The sequence below is a fragment of the Oryzias latipes genome, chromosome 12 (genome assembly GCF_053564925.1).
Source record: "Oryzias latipes strain Hd-rR chromosome 12, Olatipes_Hd-rR_3.1".
Taxonomy (NCBI): domain Eukaryota; kingdom Metazoa; phylum Chordata; class Actinopteri; order Beloniformes; family Adrianichthyidae; genus Oryzias; species Oryzias latipes.
Genome location: NC_136248.1, coordinates 25,343,551 through 25,365,572, shown reverse-complemented (window position 1 = coordinate 25,365,572; position 22,022 = coordinate 25,343,551). Strand labels below are relative to the sequence as shown.

General features: G+C 38.7%; 2 protein-coding genes across 14 annotated transcripts in view; one reads left to right on the top strand and one right to left on the bottom strand.

Moving 5' to 3' along the window:
* garnl3 (GTPase activating Rap/RanGAP domain like 3) overlaps nt 1-12,594 on the top strand; it is a 99,757-nt gene extending 87,163 nt beyond the window's left edge. For 7 of the 12 annotated variants that reach the window (XM_078956228.1, XM_078956227.1, XM_078956226.1 and 4 more), the window contains 6 exons: nt 1,110-1,228; nt 1,727-1,862; nt 5,423-5,482; nt 7,502-7,720; nt 8,930-9,050; nt 9,249-12,594. In XM_078956228.1, the coding sequence (XP_078812354.1) occupies nt 1,110-1,228; nt 1,727-1,862; nt 5,423-5,482; nt 7,502-7,720; nt 8,930-9,050; nt 9,249-9,417 (824 nt within the window). In that variant the 3' untranslated portion in view covers nt 9,418-12,594. The remainder of the gene's footprint in view (nt 1-1,109; nt 1,229-1,726; nt 1,863-5,422; nt 5,483-7,501; nt 7,721-8,929; nt 9,051-9,248) is intronic. The other 5 variants (XM_078956230.1, XM_011481536.4, XM_011481537.4 and 2 more) reach the window with 3 other exon arrangements.
* A 2,706-nt stretch (nt 12,595-15,300) lies between these two features.
* Nucleotides 15,301-20,041, bottom strand: ptges (prostaglandin E synthase). Of its 2 annotated transcripts, XM_078956234.1 has the most exons (4): nt 19,821-20,041; nt 19,657-19,739; nt 15,903-16,195; nt 15,508-15,646 (listed from the first exon to the last, which is right to left on the bottom strand). In XM_078956234.1, exons 1-3 carry the CDS (start codon nt 19,926-19,928, stop codon nt 15,946-15,948), a joined length of 441 nt encoding a protein of 146 aa, XP_078812360.1. In that variant the 5' UTR covers nt 19,929-20,041; the 3' UTR covers nt 15,508-15,646; nt 15,903-15,945. The 2 variants fall into 2 exon arrangements, with proteins under 2 accessions (XP_004074586.1, XP_078812360.1); XM_004074538.5 differs by having other exon boundaries at nt 15,301-16,195; nt 19,821-20,038.
* Nucleotides 20,042-22,022: the final 1,981 nt, after the last annotated feature.

Below are 22,022 nucleotides of genomic sequence, written 5' to 3'. Positions count from 1 at the left end.
TGCCACCAGCCTGGCACAAAACCACTCATATGGGCCCTCAGAACTTTGCAAGAATTGTGTGTAAGATTTCCTGATTGTGATTGGCTAAATTACATTGTGAGCCATTGTTAACCTGTGGCAACAACCTGTGACTACTCGACCTTCAGAGCCTCATGGGCCAACAGAGAGGAACAGATTTATTTTGTTTCAATGATCCAAACCACAGTGGTTTTAGTTCGCAATAAGATACTATTCATAAAATGTCTCTGTTCACATGATTTAAATTTAGAAGTTTACATTGAGCATTTAATTGTTAACAATATTTTAACATATATTTCATATGAACCCAGATTTAATGTTGGCAAAAGTTATGTTTTCCTTTTTTACTAATACTTGTCTTCAAATATGAAATTCACAGAAATTTTGGTTAGAAAAAGCAGTATTCAGTTGTATTTTTGTTTTATTTAAAGTCATGAATAAAAATAGTTAATTATTATAACAATTAGAAACTTTATTTATAAAGCATTTACATTGTCCATAGAGACCCAAAGTTCTCTAAATGGACAGAAAAACAAAAAACGTATAGAATAGATTCAAAGTGTACAATGAAAAGCTTACATAGTTACACTTTTAAAACTAAACATTAAAAAAAAAAAACATTTCATCAAAGGGAATGAATTAAACTTTGTCATTAAAGTATTCCATTGCAATAAGAAAAGGGTTCAAAAAATGCTGTCTAAATGGTTGATCTGTCCACATTTTCACTTCATCAAAAAGTTTGGACACCCCTGTTACACATAATAAAGTTAGGATAGGTTTTAAGGGCAGTTTTTGTGACTGTCTGGAGCTTTTTAGCACCTGTCAAGCAGCACCTGTCGCCTAAATTGTTAGGTGATTTCAGGGCTTCTTTTTTACCTTCCAACATCATAGCTTCCATGCTGTGTCTCATCTTTCGCACCACGGAGCAGACAAAAGGACCCTCTGAAGTTCCCGACTTTTTGCTTTTTCTCGCCTGCAGATGCTAAAAAATGTCTTTCTATTTCAGGTTTTTTGACAGCTGCTTGTTTATACCTTTCTGTTTCTGTAAAATAAAAAAAGATGTATTTCAGACACGTATGTTGTCTTTGCAGTTTGTGCTTTCCCGTATATTCTGGCCTTCACGACAGACTCCATCGAGATTCGGCTGGTGGTTAACGGGAACCTCGTGTACACCGCCGTGGTCCCTGAACTGCAGCTGGCCGCTTCACGGGTCAGTGTGACTGACGTGACACCATCCTTTTTATCGCACTCTCTTCGCGCCGTTTACAGCTTGTTCTTTTATTTTCTCAAACTCCTTTTTTTCAATTAACTGTAACAAATTAGTTTCCGCTGTAGCAGAAGCTATTACTGTGATTTTGTTTTGTTTTTCTTTTCTCAGCTGTGGCTTCATGTCACGCCTCACTCTGTGCTGTTAAAGTAGCTGTTTCAGCTCACTGTCTGTTGAAGCAATCTTTATTACTCCAGTGGGAAATATGGCTGACAATCCGGATGTCTGCAGAGCAATAACTCTGTTATAATTTATACACAGAGATAATTTAAAACATGCTGCAGCTGGCATCCAACAAAAGCCTCCATCTCTTTGTTTTTCTCTGCTTCTCCTCGTTTCACCTCCTGCCTCCTAGCTCTCTGTGATATTTCCCGGCTTTTCTGTTTGCCCACCAGTTCTGCTTTCATCTCACTCATCTTCTGCATGTGTCTGTTTCCACAGTCGGACATCTATTTTGTCTCGTCTGCTCCGGTCAGCTCGGCCTCCAACTGCAGTTCAAGAGACACCAGTTCCCAGAGTTCCCCTCAGACGCCCACGGGCTACGAGATGCCGGTGTTTCCTTCGCCACTCGGTGATGGTAAGTCCTGAGGAGCAGAGTTTATCAGAAAGGGGTTCAAACTGAGCATCGTCATCTGATTAATAAACTGCAGCGTATGATGCAAACAAAAACACACTAGTAGGATTTTAATCACATATTTAACAATGTAAAGATGCAGAAAATGTGAATAAATCTTCTCATTGGTCCAAATAAAATCTGTTTGAGCTTCTTTGTGAATCAATCAGCAGAAGCTTAGTCTCGCGCCAATAGAGGTGAATTTCCAATGAACTCCTGCTGCTCTGCAAAAAGAAACAAAAGTTTTTTATTATTTTGGATAAAAGAAACTGCAAAATTATCATTACAAGAGCATCAATTTTGCAATGGCTAAAGATATTTTATTTTATTTTATTTTTTTTTTTCTCTTTTCTTTATTTTGCACATTTCTTTTGCACATCTCTTTACCTGCACTGTTATGTAAATAGCTCTTTAAATTATACCACATTTTCCTTGTTCTCTTTTTTATTTTTATTTATATTATTCTTACTCTTTTTTTTCCTGTCAGTTGTTATGGTAACGAACAAATTTCCCACGTGTGGGATCAATAAAGTATTTCTGATTCTGATTCTGATTCTGATATATATGGAGCGGGGCTTTAAAGGGTTTAATGGTTGTCTTTTGTCTATTTATGTCTCAATTTACTTTTACCTATTTTTAAACTCCTGTTGTCTGACAGCACTTCTGTGGTCCTCTTTTATTTATAATTATTTTACTACTAAATTGTGTGTAATACGTAAATAAAGTTGATTTGATTTTATATCAGAGTATTAGCTTTAAGAAATCGTTTTTTCAAGGTTTATTTAGAAGAAAAGCACTACAGAAACAACTTGATTCATGTGAGGAATTAAATTTCATCACAGACTTTAATATAGGTATAATTTCAGCTTTTAAAGCTGGTTGTGTTCAAGGACATCTGGTAATATGAAGCTTTATTACACTTAAGAACCCATTTGAATTGTTTTCTTAAACATAAAATTAAAAAATATATATAAACATACTGAGAGAAACAGTTCATCAATTGTTTACATATATTAAAGAAAGTTGATCTTAAGAAATATAACTCATTAGTTTTAATTGAGTTTAGAGGCCATATCGTTTAAAAATTGACACTGTAAATGTTATTAAAAGGTGAAAGATCTATTACAGGAGTTAAACACAACTAAATCCCTGTAAAAGAGCAGAAAAGGTAAGAGCACTGCTGTTTAAGTAGTCCATTAATACTTTTCACCACTGAGACCGTGTTAAGTGGACATGGTGAGCTCGTTCATTGTAATTAGATTGCAGTGATGGTTCCATCAGAGCGCATTTGGACCCAGAGATCACATGCAACTGAACACCCTGGGACTGCTTTTTCAAGGTACTTACAGATTATTTCAAAACTCAGTCTTCTGCACTTCCACTGAGGTCCAAAGGCAGGGGTATATTAGGCAAATGAAGAGTGCTGAAGTGTGAAACGTCTCTGTGCTGCAGTGTCAGGACTGCAGGGCTGGTCACAGCAGCTCCAACTCAGAGCAGGGAAGTGCTTCAGCTGCCTGGGCTCATAGTCATTAGATACTTCGCTTTACATTGCTGCAATATCTCAGTTTTAATTGTGCCATTACAAAAAATCACACTGCTTGTGATAGAGCAACATCTAGGGTGAAGCATTAAAACTGGATAAATGAAACAGAGAAAAGGCTTATATGATTACAACAAAAAGAAATGAGTAAAAGTAATGTTTTAGTATAAATTTTCCAAAAACTTGAAGATAGAAAGATACTTTAATCTGTGAAAGTCTGGATTTTTTAAAGACTCAATCTGATACAAACTGTGCTTTTGGTGTTTCTAAAATGTTCTTGTGGTATTTTTCTGATAATGGAGGACATTTATAAGGAAAATTAACCACAAAATTGCATTTCTGAGTATTTCTTTATCCAAATCGTTGTGAATCTGGAGCATACGGAGCAGATGCTGTTTAAAAAAAAGTTTACTTGTGACATAGACGATAAAATTTCTGTACATCTTTGTTTTCCTTGTCTGAGTTGCAACAGATGGGAGATGGGAAATGGGGTCGGGGTTGCTCTTCTTTTAACAGAGCTCAAAAAATGATCGGAGTGGGTCTTTAAACCAATGTGTTAAATTAGAAATTACGCTATTTTGATGGAGATGTAACTCAACTTCTGATACTTCCAATCTTTAAAAATGTAATTTTTAAAAATGCTCTTTTTGAAGCTTTAAAATGCCTATGATTTACAGAAATGTTGTAGTTCTGTTGTTTCATCCTTACATTGCTTTTGTCAATTCAAATTACGTCTAGTTAGGATGTTTTTCAAGGATCCTTGAACACACCAGCCTTTACCGCTGATGCTCTATTTGTTCCATGTGTAACACAGAGCATCAGAATGTTTTTATTAAGTCAATCAGAATGGATCAAGAACTGTCAGAAGGATTCCATAGTAAGTTGTAGGCAAAGGATTGGAGGCTGGATAGGTCTTTTTTGACTGTTAGATAATAAAACAACACATTCCTGAAGAAGAGACAAAGACCACCCATCAACCCCATTCAAGTCCACATAGGAGAATGCTTTCAGGGATGATTGAGGATCAATTTGAGCTCGTCTCTCCATCAAACCCACTTTCACTCTCCTCCATCTTTCCCTGAGTCCCTCCTCCTCCCCCCTTGGTCCTGACCTCCTCCAGACCGATACAGCTGCTGTTAATGCTGTTAACACGCCGCTCTGTTAGGCATTGTAAGGCAGTAGACGGATGGATGAAGGAGGTGTCAGCTCCTCTCTGTTCGTTAGACTCTGTCGTGGCTAAAATGTCCCCATTCTGTCCAGGTCATTACGGCACCTGTGGTGAAGATCGTGGGATTGAAAAACGCGATTATTAAATTGACTGTGTACCTGTGGCTACACCGTCAAACTGAGCTTTTCTTGAGGGAGAGCAGCTATTTACAGTTCCCATTAGGGCTCACATGGAGGAAAGTTGAAGCTGCAATTAGCAGATGATAGGATTTTAATTCCTTGGGTACTCCAGCCAATCATTTCCTTGACAGGGGTTCTCACTGTTTCAGCCTATGTTTGTTTGTTCTGTCCATCACCTGTATAATGCTGCATACGCACCTGGCATTTGATGCACGTTCACGAAAGCGTTGAACGGGCATTTGTTAACGCGATTTTAGCATACGACTTTCAAACTGGACTGTCGCTACCCGAGACTAGCACACGCACCCACAGTTGGAAGAGGCTTGGTGCCAAAACTCTAAATCTTGCCCCCGACTTTTTCTTTCACAGCTCCATTGCGATAAATGATTGACTTGGTTTCGTATAATTCTGGCCGGGCACAAACCTCAATTAATAATTCATGATCAATTTTCAAACTGTTGGCACTTCCGCATTTTGAAAAGGACACTACCCATACGTCAGCACCAAATCCGAGTTACTGATTAGTCAAAGGTCAACTGCATTTTGTACTTAAAGCCTAAAAAGTAGTGTGTGTGTGTGTGTTCTACTGTGTGTGTGTGTTCAGTCTGTGTAATCCTTTTCTTCATCCCTGGTTCAGATTCTATACGGATCCCCTATGGTACCAAGCTTTCCCTGTACATGTCTAAGGATGCTGAAGGTACTGCAGGATTCTCCCACACCTCATCCTCAGCTCATAAAAAAAAAAACACTCATAAAGCTGCCACACCGACACGCACATGCTCCCCGAGTGTTTCGCCCTGTCTGCTCCAAGGCGGCATGTTGACTTGGACGTCGGTTGAATGCTAAGTGAACCTCTTCCCCATCCTCCCCTTCTGTTTGCTCTAATTAAAGCGTCAGGGGTTAAAGAGGTGACAGAGCACAAAGTGAAAAGTGAGTTGATAATGTCAGTCAACGTGGAAGGATTCAGCATCAGAGGAAGGGATGGATGGGGAGGGGGGGTGCAGAGCAGATATGCATGAGCAAAAGAGAGGGAAAGGAGGGGTCGAGGACATTCAGGAGGGTGGGAGAAAAGAGGGAAGAAGACGCTTTTGCCGCAGCATGATTTACAGATTGCACTGTCGCCATGGAGACTTTTGTCAGCCCTCTCTTCGATCCAAAGTGGGAGTCCAAACAGTGGTGCCACAGTCTGATACTGGGTGGGAGGTGGGGTTGATGAAGGGTTGGGCGGTTTGAAGGGCTGCTGACAAAAATCCCATCACCTTAACTGCCTGTGGGTTCGCCGTATCTGCTCCTTGGGAGGTTTTAATTTGATGTTATCGCATCAGTAATGTGAATGAAACGCTGGTCTACCTGCACTGGCCTAAACACAAAAAACACTAACCCACAGCAAAACAGCTGGGGACAATTTGTCTTCAATTACGGTACATCTCCGACTCTGAAGTCTCGTTGATCAGCCGGTGTCGTGAAAACTGATGCTTCCCCTGGTCCAGAAACAAATGCATGTGGAATATATCGATCACTCTGTGATTATATATTCCAGAGAACAGCATGCTTTCTAACATTTTGTTTATCTCTGCTGTGTGACAGGACAGGTCTCTAACGGTACCAACACAGTGTACCTGTCAAGCATAAACAGTGACCCTCCATTTTTCTCCATGGCTCTTTACTCTCCTCTCAGCCACTGGCATTTCAGATGAGACAGTCGTCTTTGTGCACCATAGCCCCCACTTTGATCCATTCTCATCAGTGTTACCCCCACCAGCCTGCCTCAAACTAAGCTGTGCCAACTGATTTACAGCAATACTGCCCCACTGTGGTATTAAAAGGAACTGCATCTACAATAAACATCTCTGAGCTTTGACTGTTTTTATGTCTGCAAATGTCCTGCTTCAAACAAAAACTTTAGGATAACTGTTTTCTAGGATTTTGTGTGTCAGTAAATTAAAGCAAATTCCTTTAAAGTGTCTCAGATTTAATACAAACATCTGTTCTTGTTCTTTTAAATAAGCTTCCTGACTTTTTCCAATTAAAATTTCAAATTTTCATCATGATTTTTTTATTTTTTTGTTTTGCTGAACTTCAAATTGGTTACAATTTACAATCCCTTCCCTATATCATTTTAAAGTAATTAATACATTTTGATGCATTTGCAATTTATTTGTTTTTCTTTTCTCTTTTTTACTCCCAGTTTCTTGTCAGATTTGTGCTTTCTTGTGTGCTTTGGAATATAGTTCTGTCCAGTATTTAATGAGTTTGTTAAGCAGAAAAACAAACTGAGTGACTGCAGGTATCTCTCAAGTCTCCAAAAGTACATTTGGAAATCACTCACGTTTTTTCTGACTTTAACTTAAAGTAAACATATAAAAGCCAAACTATTACCTCCATTCATCTTGTGGATTTCTATCTACCCATACAAACAACCACTGATAAATTAATTTAAATAACTTTCTTGCAATATTGCCTAAAATAAAGTAGGTTTAAACTGGAATATTTTCAGGAAATATCAGAGCTAAACCACAAAACATGTCACATCGCTTTAGGCCCGGAGATTATACATTTTTTATCAACCCTTCTTTTTATTTCCCCTCTCTGACCATCTGATCCTGTCTTTGTTTTTCTTTAATCTCTCCCATATCACTCCTTCAATTTCCTGACTATTTTTTTATTTGTTTTTTATTCCTCTCTATTTCTTCTCTTTCAAATTTCCTCCTGCCAGGTGAGGTGACATGTAAGCACATCTTCAAGATTCCTTTGTGTAACTTGGTGGGCCGGAGCATCGAGAGACCCCTGAAGTCTCCACTGGTCAACAAAGTGCTCACAGCGCCGACCCCAGCTATGGCGCCCCCAACACCGCTCATCTCTGCCACTCACTCGCTGTCTTTGTCCCGCATGGAGATTAAAGAGATAGCCAGCCGCACACGGAAGGAGCTGCTCGGTAGGAAGGGAAATCACCACAATCCTTTGTAAAATATCTCTGAGTGTGTTCACTGTAAACCTGTTTAATCCGGAGTTTGTTTCCTCAAAGAGTCCACTTCATTTATCAAGTGTGAAAGCTACACTGAAGTCTAGTTCAAACCAAAGAAGCCAACCCCAATCAAACCTGTAAGGATCTCAATTTGTTGACAGAAGAAGCACAACTCACAGACAGATGTTATTCGCACGTATTTACATGCGACCAAGCACAAAAATTGATGGAAATTCACGTTGCCTGCATGTGTTTTAAGTGCGTCCTAGGCTAAATTTTTTTGTTGGTCACATGTATAGACCTAACCCTGACCATAACCCTAACCCTAACCCTTCCCCTGGTTACGTGAAGCCAAGAAAAAGGTTCAGCGCTGGCTCCACACATTTAGAAAATTCCAGTCACTACATTACATTACAGTCACTTTCCAAATCAAAACAAGAGTTTTAAACGCTCAAAATGTCTCGTAGAACTGCAGAAAGGTGGAGATATTTATTTACATACAGAATTCAAACAACTTTATGTTAATATATGGCTTCTTTTATGAGTTTTTCGCACTACCAAGTGCTTTTTTTAGGCAACACTGCCCCCTAACAAGCAGCTGTTGTAACTGCACAAAAGTGTTATGGTAAGACGCATTCTGGTGAAAATTGTGCTTTTGGTGTTTTTAACGTGTTCTTATGGCATTTTTCTGATGATGGAGGACGTAAATTCCAAAAATTAGGCTTCAAATCGTGGTAAATCAGAAGTAGACAAAAATAAAGTGTATTTGTGACGTAGAAAATATGCTGGCTGGGCCGCAAGCTCCCTACTTCGCTCCTTTGTGATACGTCCACCTGCAGACGACTAGATCCACGTATTTGTGCATTTTCCTCGTCTGAGCTGGCATCTGGCTCAAAACTGTTAGGCTGAATAGCTCCAATATTGCTCACCATTTTTGTTGCACCATTAAAATTAGGTTGAGGGTATGAGGGGCTGTAAGAGCGCATAAATAGCGAACTACGTCGTAGAAAAAGACAGCATAATCATACTTAAAAGACCACTAGAAACGCTTTGAAAATAGATCAAAAGGTAATTGGAGATGGACTTTAAAGCAAACTAAATTCTTTTCAGTAATCCCTTTTCATGCCAACATTTAGTCTAAACGTACACTAGTTCATTTTTGTCTCTGTCCTTGTTGAGGCTTGACAGAGGAGCCGAGTGGAAAGTCGGACAGTGGATCGGTCAAACACAGAAAGATGAGCAAGAAGAACACAGATGAGGATCCCAAAGCACGAGTGCTAACATCAGCATACAGTGACAGGTGAGGCCTTCAACGCTTTAATCATTTTTAATAATTTAATATGAATGTCATTTTTGATGTCCTTTTTTGATGTTATATTATATAGATTCTTTCTGAATGTCGTTTTTGCTGCCACAGATAAATGAAACTTCCCCATTGTGGGATTAATGAAGTCATCTATCTATCTAATACGTAAATGATGTGTGTGTTGGTGTGCAGCAGGCCAACATCCGAATCTTCCGGAGCAGACTCTGATGTCCAGCTGCACTGTCCGTCCAGTCTGGATGCCGAGCCGGAGAAGGCGCTGCTGCAAGAGGAGTGTCCGCCTCTCACAGATGTGTTCACACTCCCATCTACCTTTGAAGAAGATGTCCTGGACTTAAAGTGAAGACAATCCCATTGTGCACTTCTCGACTCATCCACTCCTGTACTGTCACTGTCATGTTATAGTTTTTGGCTTTGCTTCAGGTTGGTTTGTTCATTTTTTCACCTGGTGTTTTTCTTAATTTAATGAACATGCCAACGTCTCCCTGCTCATTCGACAGGAAGGGTGCGGTGGGAGTTCAGAGAGATTCCCGTGTTTTTGTGTGAGTGTGTGTGTTTGCTTTTGCGAGCAGTCCCCTTAACCTCTGTGCTGACTGCTTGTGTTGCCCTGTGGCAATCCACCCAAAGAGGAAGTGAGCTTGCGGGAGCTGGTGTGGTGTCTTCAGATGTCGTCAACAGTTTTCAGAGAACCACTTGACCCCAAACCACAAAGTGAATGTAAATCTGTCTCCCAGAAAACCACTGAAACCTGCGCGTCCACAACTACCTGTGAAGTCGCTCAATGTGTGTCGTTCGTGATTATTTACAACCCACTTCCAAATGTTGTACAATATGTGTATGTGTACATGCAACCGCATCCAGAGGCAGGTGTACCGGCATGTCTGGCCTGTGAGGCCTATTTATAGAAATATTATAAAAATCTGTTCGCTTAGTAAAAGTTTTGATGCTCTCTGCACATTTCATGCTTCACCTTATTGACACTAAACAGATCAACAGGGCTGGAGGCTAAACCTCCCACAAGGGACATTTCCCAGCATTCTCTACGCAACTTGCTCTTAAAACAGCCGCCATGATCTTGCTTTGATCTTAATTTGATCGAAACCTATTTGGGATTGCAGCGAAAACATATAGATTAATTATCTGACTTTGGTTTTATCCGATATCCCTCACTATTCAGGACACTATATAGGGCATTCGCCATTTTGTCGGGTGTCTGAATCTACTACTTCAAAATCCAGAGGAAAGTCTCGATGCTCACTCGATTGTGAATATAAACCACAATGCATTGTGTTTGAACAATTTGTCATTTGAAAACATTTTAGTACATTTGGTTTTTTACAAATAGTTTGCATAAAATGTTCCTTTTTATTAGAATACACTTTAGCAATTGGATAACATCATATTTGGTGTTCAAAACAAAAAGGGAGTAGTGAGGGAATTCAGACACAACCTTTATAGGGCAGAGTAGACCTAAAATCCCCATGATGCACTTCTGCAAAACTGTGCACTGAGCCACAAAACAGCTGAAACGATGGGACCCACAGCATGAGCATGAAAAAACGCAGCAAACAAGTATGTTGTGTTTGTGTTTGTGCCGACATTTAGGTTGCAGCCAATTATACAAAAGTACATGGTTCAAAAGCATATTTTTCCTATACATACCACAAAAGAAAGTAAGAACTAAATTATTTTTGTAAGACTCCTGTTTTATATCCTCAGACCCTCTTTGTGTTTTTCTCTATTTTTTTCTTGTCTACAAAAATTTTAAGAAATATTTCTGATTGCTTCCGCTTGCTTTTGAGAAAATAAATACTGGATTATTGAAGTGGGCAAGCTCAGGTGGAACAACTTTTGTTAGTATTTATTAGACAGGACTGATATCTAGGTCATTTCAACAATTTAAACATTTCATGCTTACAAACCAGAGACTTCAAAGTTGACATTTGCTATAATTTCCTATTCATCCTCTGTAGGGTATCCTATCCTGTTTGGCCTACAGGATAAGACTGAACACTCAAGTTGAGCCACAGACCAACTAAAACTATTTGCAATCTGAGACCAGTTCATCCTGAACAAGCAGGTGAATTTAGGTATCTTTTTTTTCTTTGTTTTTGGCTTTTTTGTGATCCTCAGGAGTAGTGCACACTAGGCATCATTTCTTTGAACTGTGCACGAAAACATTAATTCCTCCCTACAAACTGCTATATTATTATTATTATAAGGACCAGATTATAGCTGTTAAATTTTATGATACTACTTTGGGTGGAAGCATGTAGAACCTTTGGTAATTTTATCATCTGTACATAATTGGAGAGAAGACAGCATTTTATGTGCTTATGTTGCTAGGAAGCAACGTTTTGGTCAGTCTTCTGGAGCACAATGCGCTTTACAGTTGTTTCCACTTTGGTTTGAGTGTTTTTTAGCAGATGAGACGTTGCTAAACTAATGTTTGAGATGGGAAGTTTGCTTAGCAATCCCATATCAGTGATGTTCAAACCATGCTCTCACCCACTTCTGTAAGGCTGCCATGAAATAGTTCCACACCTGAGCACACAACAACTAGCTTACACTAGCCAAACAAATCATTCTGGGTGAGACTGTGAAAGTCTGAGCGTAATTACACTCCAACAATCCTTGGCAAACTGTTGGGAAAAATGACTAAAACCTTACTGATATGTTTTAATAAAAGTTCACATTTCACTACAAATCTACAGCTTCACAAATAGAAAATTTAGATAAGAACATACTGTACACAGACACGCGTCACAAAAGACATTTTTATTTGTCCCTTTCAAACCAAGAATGTGGTTTCTTTGTGTGACATACTGTCCTCTGTGATGGTGTGATCATTAACTTTAGGAAGGCAATGACCACCTGAGCCAAGATGCTTGGTAAAATATCAAGTTGCGATGCTAATCTGGATTGTGAGTGCACCCACGTGGTTTTGTAACACAGCAGCTCTCAGATATTGCATGAGCTTCATCTCACTTTCTCCCCTTTAATTTGATGTGACATGTCTACCAACAGCAGAATTTTGAAAAAGGGAAAAAGATTAAATAGGGACTTTTTTTTCCCCAAAAGCACTCCAAACACAATGGATTGTGGTATTGCAGCTTCTCCTGCTTCTGTTGGTCCAATACTTCAAGCATTGATGTTGAGAAATTTTGATTTCTACCTCCCTTTGGCATTTTCACTGTTTTGTTTTTTGTAATTGAATCTATATTTCCTGTTAAGGTTGTTACTTAACCCTCTCTGTGATATCAAACTTAAAGAAGAAAATATATAAAAAAACAAAACAAAAAAAAACACCAAGTGTCTTAAAATATTGTATTGCCATTGTTTTTAATGCCAAGTAATACTTGTAAATGTTTGTGTATCAAATGTGGCCTCAAATGAAACTAAACTATATTATATTATTAATATTATTTGAGCAGTTATTTTAAACAAGTGCTGTAGACCACTGCTGTGAAAGTAGTTGATTCTGTTCATTGATATGTAATAAATATTTATTAAATTTAAACCTTGGAGAATTGTTTTAATTATCTGTATGAATGTATGCTTGTACTATCCATCTATAAATAAGAACATTTTCAAAGTATACACAGAATAGTAGATCGTTTTACATGCAGTGTATGATAGAATTGTTAAAAAAAAAAAAAAATTAAAAAAAAGTAGCAGCAGCTGCAATTTGATTGGCTGTTCCACGTTACAGGTTTATATGGCTGGCCGGGGGGTGTTAGGCGAACGTGATAACGACTACACCACGGTCACGTGTGGCATGCTGTCAAGTACCAGTAGAGACTATAAAATGTATGTAGTAATCGGATTACATTACATTTAGTCAATTGTTGTTTTTGTCCTACTACTTCTGTTACGTGGTATGCTATCCTATGCTAGGCTATGCTAACCCAGCTTTTGTTTCTCTAACCTTGTGCTATCCTATGACCCCACCCTTACATTGTCGTGTTATCCCTACCATGACAAAGAGGGATAATCCTTGTGCTATCTTAGATGACCCCACCCTTACATTTTCGTGTTATCCCTACCATGACAAAGGTGGATAAAGGTGGAAAGATTTCATGTAATCCATGGACACCAGTGAAGATCACAAATCATTGCATAAAAAAGGTTCAGCGCACTGTCTAGTGGGTCTAGATGACCCAATACCCAATGTTAACCCTTGTACTATCCTAGGCACTTTAACATTGGGAGTTGGTAGGGAGAACACGTCAATGTAAGGGTGGTGTCATCTAAGATAGCACAAGGGTTACAGGTGAAGAGGATTTCATGTAATCCATGGACACCAGTGAAGATCACAAATCATTGAAGAACAAGGTTCAGTGCACTGTAAGAACAACACGTCCTAACTACTTTGGCATTGAAAGACATACTATAATAGCATAATTACAATTTGATTGCAATCAAGTAAAACGTGACTAAGTTGTAAAACAAAAGTTTTGCGTTAAATTACAGTGACATTTTTACCATAATGACTTCAACTTCAGTGAGTCTTTCTGTAGTGAGACGATGGACTGAAACATACGGTAGGGGCCGCTTTACTAAGTTCTGGTTTATTTTAGTTTGTTTGATTTATGAATCGGAGATGCACCGAAAATGGTCAAATATACTGTTTTTGTAATTATTGTTTTACTGCTGACATTTCACTACCTCGCATACCATTTGCTGCATTGGGATGAGTGACACAGGATCTTTTATTTTGAAAGGAAGTCATGTGAACCACTGTCCAAAATTATAAACTATTTTATATTTTGAAAAAGACTATTTTCTCTTTTTGTGTTATTGATGAAAAAAAAGAACAATAGTAACAATAGCAAAAATCCTAATCAGTGTCTTGTTTTTTTCTAAAGGGGGAAATAATACTTGGATGAATGCTCCGGTGTCATCAGCAAGTATGAATTAGGAGTGAATGAATAGTGGACACACTGTGGTGCTTTGAGCGTCTGGAAAAGCGCACATAAATCTAATCCATTATTATTGTTATTATAACTGACTTTGGTCAGAGAAATTTTGACCTGAGTGGCTCTTTTAGTGTTGGAGGTTGCAGACCCCTGTTGTAGACATTGCAATGAAACAAAAGAAATACATTGGCAAACACCTGATTAAATTTAGCATTGTAAATATTGGCAATAATCTATTTTTGAGAAGTTCTATTTTATTCTATTCATCAGTAAAGGTTTTGCTTTGCCATAAAAATATTTTCTTTATTCAGTTTTATTAATTTTATAATCTAGAAATTAAGATAAAATTGTGTGTAGGCCAGTTTAGTTTTTTACTTAAACTTTTCCTTGTGTGGATATTCTTACCAAACCTTACTCCCAGAAGATTGTTATTTAAATAATTCTGAGTAGTTTTATTCTAAATTCCTAGTTTTACTTGAATATAATTTTTGAATACGTTACCTTTCTATGATTTAAGTAGAAAGTTTGAGATAAAGTAAAATATATGACTAAATTAAACTGTAATGAAAAAAACTTTTAATTTTGTTAAAATGTTTTAATTCCTGTTCCGGTTGTACTGCCTTCAAAAGGGCCACAAGGTGGCGGTAAAGACGAACTTTACAAAATAAAAAATGTTATTACTTGCCTGACATCTTTACAAGATATACCCCAATAGGAGAACGGGTTTTACAATAATGATCAAAATATTATGCAATGTAGGCGAGATGTCATGAAAGAATCCCGCTGTTTGTCGCCGACACACCCTTGTCAAATCCATTAGTCTTCCTGATTGCAGGTAAACTCATTCAGAGAAAAGGATTTTCCAGCCCGTCCCACTCCCTAGCACCACTGTACTCTTTTTTTTTTTTCATTCTAAAGAGAAGAGCTGAAATCACAAAAGATTCTATGTTTTTAAGTTATTTTCCATAGCTGGAAAATTACTCAGAGGCTGTCCCACAGGTGGAAAATTCATTTTCAAGGAAAGTGGTACCAAGTTTAACAAAAGCAGATGATGGAAAGGAAACTGCTTCAGTAGAGCCTCACAACTCCATAGTTGTGACTGAGTGCTGAGGTATTTCTTTCTACATACAGATATGGTTTGCTGGTGTCCTCCAGGCCTGTTAGTGTAAGGGTTAACAGCACGGCCTCAGTGTTTATGTAATACGTGCAGGAATGCTGGAACTTTGCCTCGGACTTCTGCAACATCTCATCCTCTCACACAAGGACCGGGGCCCCATCCCCCTAAATTACCAGCCTCCACAGAAACATGACTACAAATTGTTTTATTACCTAAAAGTGTTTCTGTAATGACACAGATTTAACCATACACACCAACAAAATAATAAATAAACATTAAAATATGATTTAAAAAAAAAACAGCCTTAAAATGTGTTTTCACAGATAGCACTGAAAAATGAGAGTTTTTCTCTGCAGGTTGCTGCAGAGCATTGATACGCCAGTCGTTCCTTCTTCTAAATTGGTCTGAAGACTGGAACTTTTGCTTACAAAGCCTGACAGTGGTGGAAAAGGACACATCTCATCAGCTACAGCATAGACAAGGGTTGACACTGCAAATGAAATTCCACAGGAACCAGATGAAACCATCATGAGGATCTGAAACCACAGAGGTGGCTGGGTGTAAACTTAAAATACATCGCCGTCAATATCAGGTCAGTGGAAACACTTTGATGGGGCTTTTGCGCTTACAGCTTCCCGCTTGCTCTCTATAAAATGAGCGCTAACCTTCATTTTGCTTCTTAAATACAGAATGTGCTCTGAAATACTTCAAATGTTGTTCAAGACATTCTCACATTCTACAAATATAGCATAAATACTGACAACACAATTAAACAGTGGACAGGAAACCCACCTATTGCCTTATTCTGGACACAGAAACGTTCAGTTGTTCACGTTCAGGCGTACGCCATAACTGACATTAAGATCTGCACAGCCATGGACACACAGGGGATTTGTGCGATGGTGTAGGCCACGGAGCGGGTGGGCGCCCTCAGAGCCAGCAGGTAGGCCAGGGTGTGCAGCAAACGGCTCAAGGAGAAGACCAGGAAGTGGAGGCGAGCCACAAAAAGCGAAGGTCCCATTAGGGAGTAGATGGCCCCCAAGAAGAGGAAGGGTAAGATGTTCTCCATGTCATTGATGTGGGCCCTGGAGGAGAGAAAAGTTTCACAACGTGAGCACTGACGACCTCCCCCCCTGCTTTTACTGGGCTCGTCTAGCTGGATTGTGGAAGCAATCAAGCAGGTTGAAGGGTGTATGCTTTCAGTATGTATGGGATTTCTGTGCCTTCCACCTAGCATGAAAAGCCCTTCTCTCAGGTTTTGCAATAGTCTCGGGTGGCGGTTACACCCCTTTTCAGTGAGATCGTGTGACTCTTTTGTCCATCCAAAACCCAGAGTTGGGATTTCCCAATTTTTTGGATGAAAAATTCCTATAAATAGAAGTTTATAAGGAAAAACTGTGAAGGGAATAAATTGTAATATAAAAGTAAACGAATGACTAGGCAAACCAGAGGAACCTGACACCTCTTCGTTTTTTGGAAACAAACAGAAAAACTCCAATTGTGCGTAACAGAAACTCAGAAAACGTTTGCTCTTTGAAAGTTTTTCCATGTCCCACTGATTAGTTTCCATTTCTGTGGATTTGGACTATATCTTTCTTTAGTTTATTTAGAGTTGCTTATTTTGTTTTTTGTTTTTAGCAAATATGGCATTATTATTTGCCAAAGTAAAAACTTGATAGATATGAACATTTTACAAATTATTTATGAATACACTAAGTTCTAATGATTATAACTTAGATGACTTGTAAAAAATGAATGTAAAGACATTTTTATTTAAATGACAAATCATTCAAACACAATGCATTGTGGTCTACGTTTGCCAACCTAATAAGCAACATATATTGCAGAGGCTCTGGATTTTGGACGTCCCGACGAAATGACGAACACCCTATATGGTGCGCAGAGTAGTTATAGCATTGACTGTAAATGAGAGCTGGACTGAGTGACTCCTCCCCCCCTTGCATTTCGAACATGAAGTACATGCTGGTTCCAAGAAGCTAAAATTCCATAGACTTCTAAAGAGAAATGAACAGCTATTACTCCATTCCATTTATCAGAATAACCCTTCTTTCTCTGATGCCTTTTGCAACCCTTGTGCTATCCTCGGCACTGTAACATTGGGAGTTGGGTCATCTAGACCCACTAGACAGTGCGCTGAACCTTTTTTCTTCAATGATTTGTGATCTTCACTGGTGTCCATAGATTACATGAAATCTTTCCACCTTTATCCACCTTTGTCATGGTAGGGAGAACACGTCAAAGTAAGGGTGGGGTCATCTAAGATAGTACAAGGGTTACTATGTCCCTGCTAATCCTAATTCTATTTTCATGATATTTTTGTCTTTATTGCAAGTTATTTAAGTTATAAACTGGTCAATCAAAGGCCTCAATAAAGGTGTGTAGTGCCTACTGGTCCCCACATCCAATTTTGTAACATTTGATTGACAAATTCTCCCAAGCCCACTTGCAGTGTGGCCTTTTAACCCTTTGTGCTTGGAAAGATTTCATGTAATCCATGGACACCAGTGAAGATCACAAATCATTGAAGAAAAAAGATTCAGCGCACTCTCTAGTGGGTCTAGATGACCCAACTCCCAATGTTACAGTGCCTAGGATAGGACAAGGGCTAAAAACGTTGTCTGGCTCCAACATGGTGGCGTCTGTATTGTGAAAAACTGGCGACGCAATTGTTTTTAGTGTGCAAAGAAAGCCACTTTCTACTAGTGACGTCCCAATCACTCGTTCCAGTTCGGATATACAGTCAATAGTTTATAGTGAGGGGAATTTGGGCACAATCAAGTTCTTACTCAGAGGGGAAAAAAACATGAAGAAGCCCTGTTACCTCACTAAACATTTACAGTACCTATAAGGCATTCTTCCGGCTTCTTCTCCTTGGTTTCCTTTTGGATCTGCTGGTAAACCTTTCTGCATTCACAGTGTCATCCATCATACTGGGATTTACTTTGAAGTTCCTCGTTTTCATGTGTTTTTCAGGCTGGTTTGATTTGCATTTTTGCACCCGCCAAATGAAAAGCTGCTCCAGACCAACTCCAGACCGGACAGGGCTCAGAGAATGACTACCTAAGGGCAAATCTTTCAGCATCTCATGAGTCCACAGTGAGGCAGTTAAACACTCATCTGGTTTTGAAGTCAAGCAGTGACTCATAATGCTTAACATCTTTCGTAATACATTTTTAGACTTCTGCAAGGCCTCCTTGCTGGCATAACTCTGGATTGTATCCAGATTGCTCAGAGTCAGTTTTTTTTTTTTTTTTTTTTTTTTTTTTTTAAAGAGTCAAATTGGTCAGACTACCTTCCGGCTTCCTCTCTTCCTGTTGCTGCAAGCCTTTAAGCACCTACTGTTATTTTAGGAAAAATGCCATTACATCAGTTTAAAAGAGCAGGAAGGAAAAAAGAAAAAGCAGCTCGTGCTGTGAAAAAGTTGTGGATTTTATGGGGAAAATTCAGTGGATGAAGACATCCAGATTTGCCTTTTTATGAATGGTTCAGGAAAAATAGAAGTAAGTCTTTTACAAGCAGGAAAAGTAAAACCATCTGCTTTTTCTCTTTAACAAACAACTAAAAACACAGCAGAGGAAGTTTTTTTTTTTTTGCTAAAAGTCAAATTGAATGAATAAGAATCAAACAGAAGTTGCTTACATGGGTTAGCCAAAAGCACTAATTTAAGTTAAAAGAATTTAAGGAGAGGTCTATGTATTCAAGTAAGCAAAAATTTTTGCAAAAGTTTGACCATTTAGCATCTCAACAGACCTCTAGCTGGAACACCAACATGCCCCACATAGTTTAAATATTTGTTCCTGGATCAATCAGCGCTAGGTATTTAGTGGCGTTCATGGCACCAGAAAATAGCTTAAAATCCTCATGTAGTCCACCGTTGTATTCCAACAGAAAAAAAATTCTGAGATTAAAACAAGCCTAAAGCCTAAAGGTTACCAGACTCGGAGGAAAATGAAATAATGCAATTCCAAATAACAGTCAAATCCTAATATAACCTGTTGAACCTGAAACATCAGAAAATACACAACGATGACTAATCCTCAGCGTACAAGACTGGACCTGCAAAACTCCCTAAATACAAAGATTATTAGCGGATGGATTTCAATTCTTTGTTTTTAAAGCAAATACAAAAGTGTGATGACTCACTTTTTTTTGTATAGTTATATTAATAGAATTTTTCTAAATGGGCTTTAATTATAGCATACAAAATAAACATTTATGTACTTTTGCACAAAAATACATTTAAAAACATTTTAATAAAAACTTTTTCTCCCAGCTGCCATATTCTTCTAGCGCCGATAGGGGATGCTAACTATTATTATCACAATATCTTCATCGTCTTTGAGATTTATATTCTATAATAATTTAAAAATAAAAATATTATTGCAAATGTGTATGGAAATGTTTTTTAACGGTAAAAGGATTTTTTACAACTTTTTTTATCGCGTTTTCAGGTTTTTTTTTTTTTTTTTTTTTTTTGGATGACTTAAGTAGTTTTTGAATAATATAACAGATCAGCTCCTTGTACCTCCGGCATCTTTCCACGTACGGATCTTCTCTGTGAAACTGCAAACCTCCATGTCTCAGAGCGTCCTCCGGGTTGGCAAAAGCCTATCAGAAAAAAGAAGAAAAAAAAACTTTCCATGACTATCAACAGCAAATGAGGATGAGCGTAAAAAGCGCGCAACTCACCTTCTTGCGCAGCCTCACTTGCCCCGTTATGATCGCGATCACGTACATTTTAATGACGAGGAGAACGGCATAGAAGAGGAAGCAGGAGAAGACCTCGTTTCTGATCATGACTGCGCGCGCGGGGAGGGCGGGGGCACACCGGGAGCTCCGGAGATGGTGCGTCTCTCTGCGTGAGTGCACTCACTCTGAGGCGGGGTAGGGGATGTGGAGGGCCTTTTCAGGACTCGGACGCGCCTCCATCCACCCACCTCCAAACCACAAGCGGAAATGTTTCACTCACGTTTCCTTGAATTTCCAGAATGAACAAGGAGAACCCCCATCATCACATTATTATCCCCCTCCGGAAATCGATTGTGAAACTTTTTCAACCACTGCTTCTGTTTTTTTTTGTTTGTTTTTTTTGGTTCTTTTAATTAACTGTAAGCTGGTATTCTACATTCTTACTTCTTTTGCGACTGTTTTAATTGAATACGAGCAACAAAACAAAAATTATGGTTGGACTTGAACACATACTTACCGTACGTAGATTTATTTTACTTTAGATTTGAGCCTAAACAATTATGAACATATTACATTCTTGCTCTTTTTCTATCATCCTGACTTCTCCCCTCTGCATTCTGTCTTATTTATTTCTCCTTTTTTTCTCCAGAATCCAAACATCTTTCCCAACCCTCATGCTATCTTAGATGACCCCACCCTTATATAACATGACAAAGGTGGATAAAGGTGGAAAGACTGTAATCCATGGACACCAGTGAAGAACAAGAATCATAGCAGAAAAAAGGTTCAGCGCACTGTCTAGTGGGTCTAGATGACCCAATACCCAATTTTAGAGTGCCTAGGATAGGCGGGAGGGATTTTTTTTCCCTCCAGAATTTTTGCTTTTCGTTTTACTCAAATCTTCTCTCCTGAGAATGCTGATAAAGAAAACCAAATCCAGAATTTCTTGTCAGTCCTGTTTTTTTTATGCCCCAAATCCTCTTCCATTCAGTTTCTGTCTAGAAAAAAATACTTACATGCAAAAAGCGTTTAAAAGTTTACACAATTAAGAACAGTAACTTATTGGAGAAAAAACCTCATAAAATAAATTTACTCTACTTTTTTGAGTGCTTTACTTTGATTTTCAGTTACAGTTTCAGTCTTTTTTCTCTTCTTTTCTGTTTTCTCTCTGTCATGAACTGGTGGTGTAGGACCCCATAAGCAGGAGTCCAGACTTGGCAGCGGAGACTTAACCCTTGTGCTATCCGAGGCACTTTAATATTGGGAGTTGGGTTATCTAGACCCAGTAGACAGTGCTCTGAACCTTTTTTCTTCAATGATTTGTGATCTTCACTGGTGTCCATGGATTACATGAAATCTTTCCACCTTTATCCACCTTTGTCATGGTAGGGAGAACACGTCAATGGGAGGGTGGGGTCATCTAAGATAGCACAAGGGTTAAACATTTCATAAATGCAACATTACTATTAAAACCCCTAGGGAGCAACAAAAGTGACAAAGCAGGTGACCTTAAACACACAAAAGACCATGAGCACAAATCAAGACAACTGTGAATAATGATTGATAACCTAAACCTAGTGTGATTTACAGAGGGAAAACAGCGAAAAGAACAGGAACAAAACCATCTATCCATTTTCTTTCATGTAATCTTTATTTTACCAGGAAGTCCCTTAAGATAAACCTCTTTTTTTTCCCTCCAGACAGACCTGGCCAAGAGGCATTGGCACACACACACACAAAACAAATAAACATAAAAACTATGAAAATAAAACAACTTAACCTGCTATATCCCATTCAGGGTCACAGGGTTTACAGAGCCTGTCCTGGTTCCTGTTGGGCAAAGGTGGGATACACCCTGGACAGGTCACATGACCAAAACCCAAACTAAAGCACTAAATCCACACACTTTTGCTTTTGGTTTTGTTCTTCTGTTCACCGTTATCACTTCTTCTAAAAATTCTAAAAAAATCCTAGGCACTTTAACATTGGGAGTTGGGTCATCTAGACCCACTAGACAGTGCACTGAACCTTTTTTATTCAATGATTTGTGATCTTCACTGGTGTCCATGGATTACATGAAATCTTTCCACCTTTATCCACCTTTCCACCTTTGTCATGGTAGGGAGAACACGTCAATGTAAGGGTGGGGTCATCTAAGAGGCTAATCAGATCTAAAGGCTTCGCAGTGGTTCCCCAGAAATT

Coding starts and splice junctions, on each gene's coding strand:
- ptges (XM_078956234.1), bottom strand. CDS start 19,928: ATGATCAGAAACGAGGTCTTCTCCTGCTTCCTCTTCTATGCCGTTCTC. Junction 19,740..19,820: donor AAGTGAGGCTGCGCAAGAAG/GTGAGTTGCGCG, acceptor TTTTTCTGATAG/GCTTTTGCCAACCCGGAGGA. Junction 16,196..19,656: donor TACGTGGAAAGATGCCGGAG/GTACAAGGAGCT, acceptor TCTCTCCTCCAG/GGCCCACATCAATGACATGG.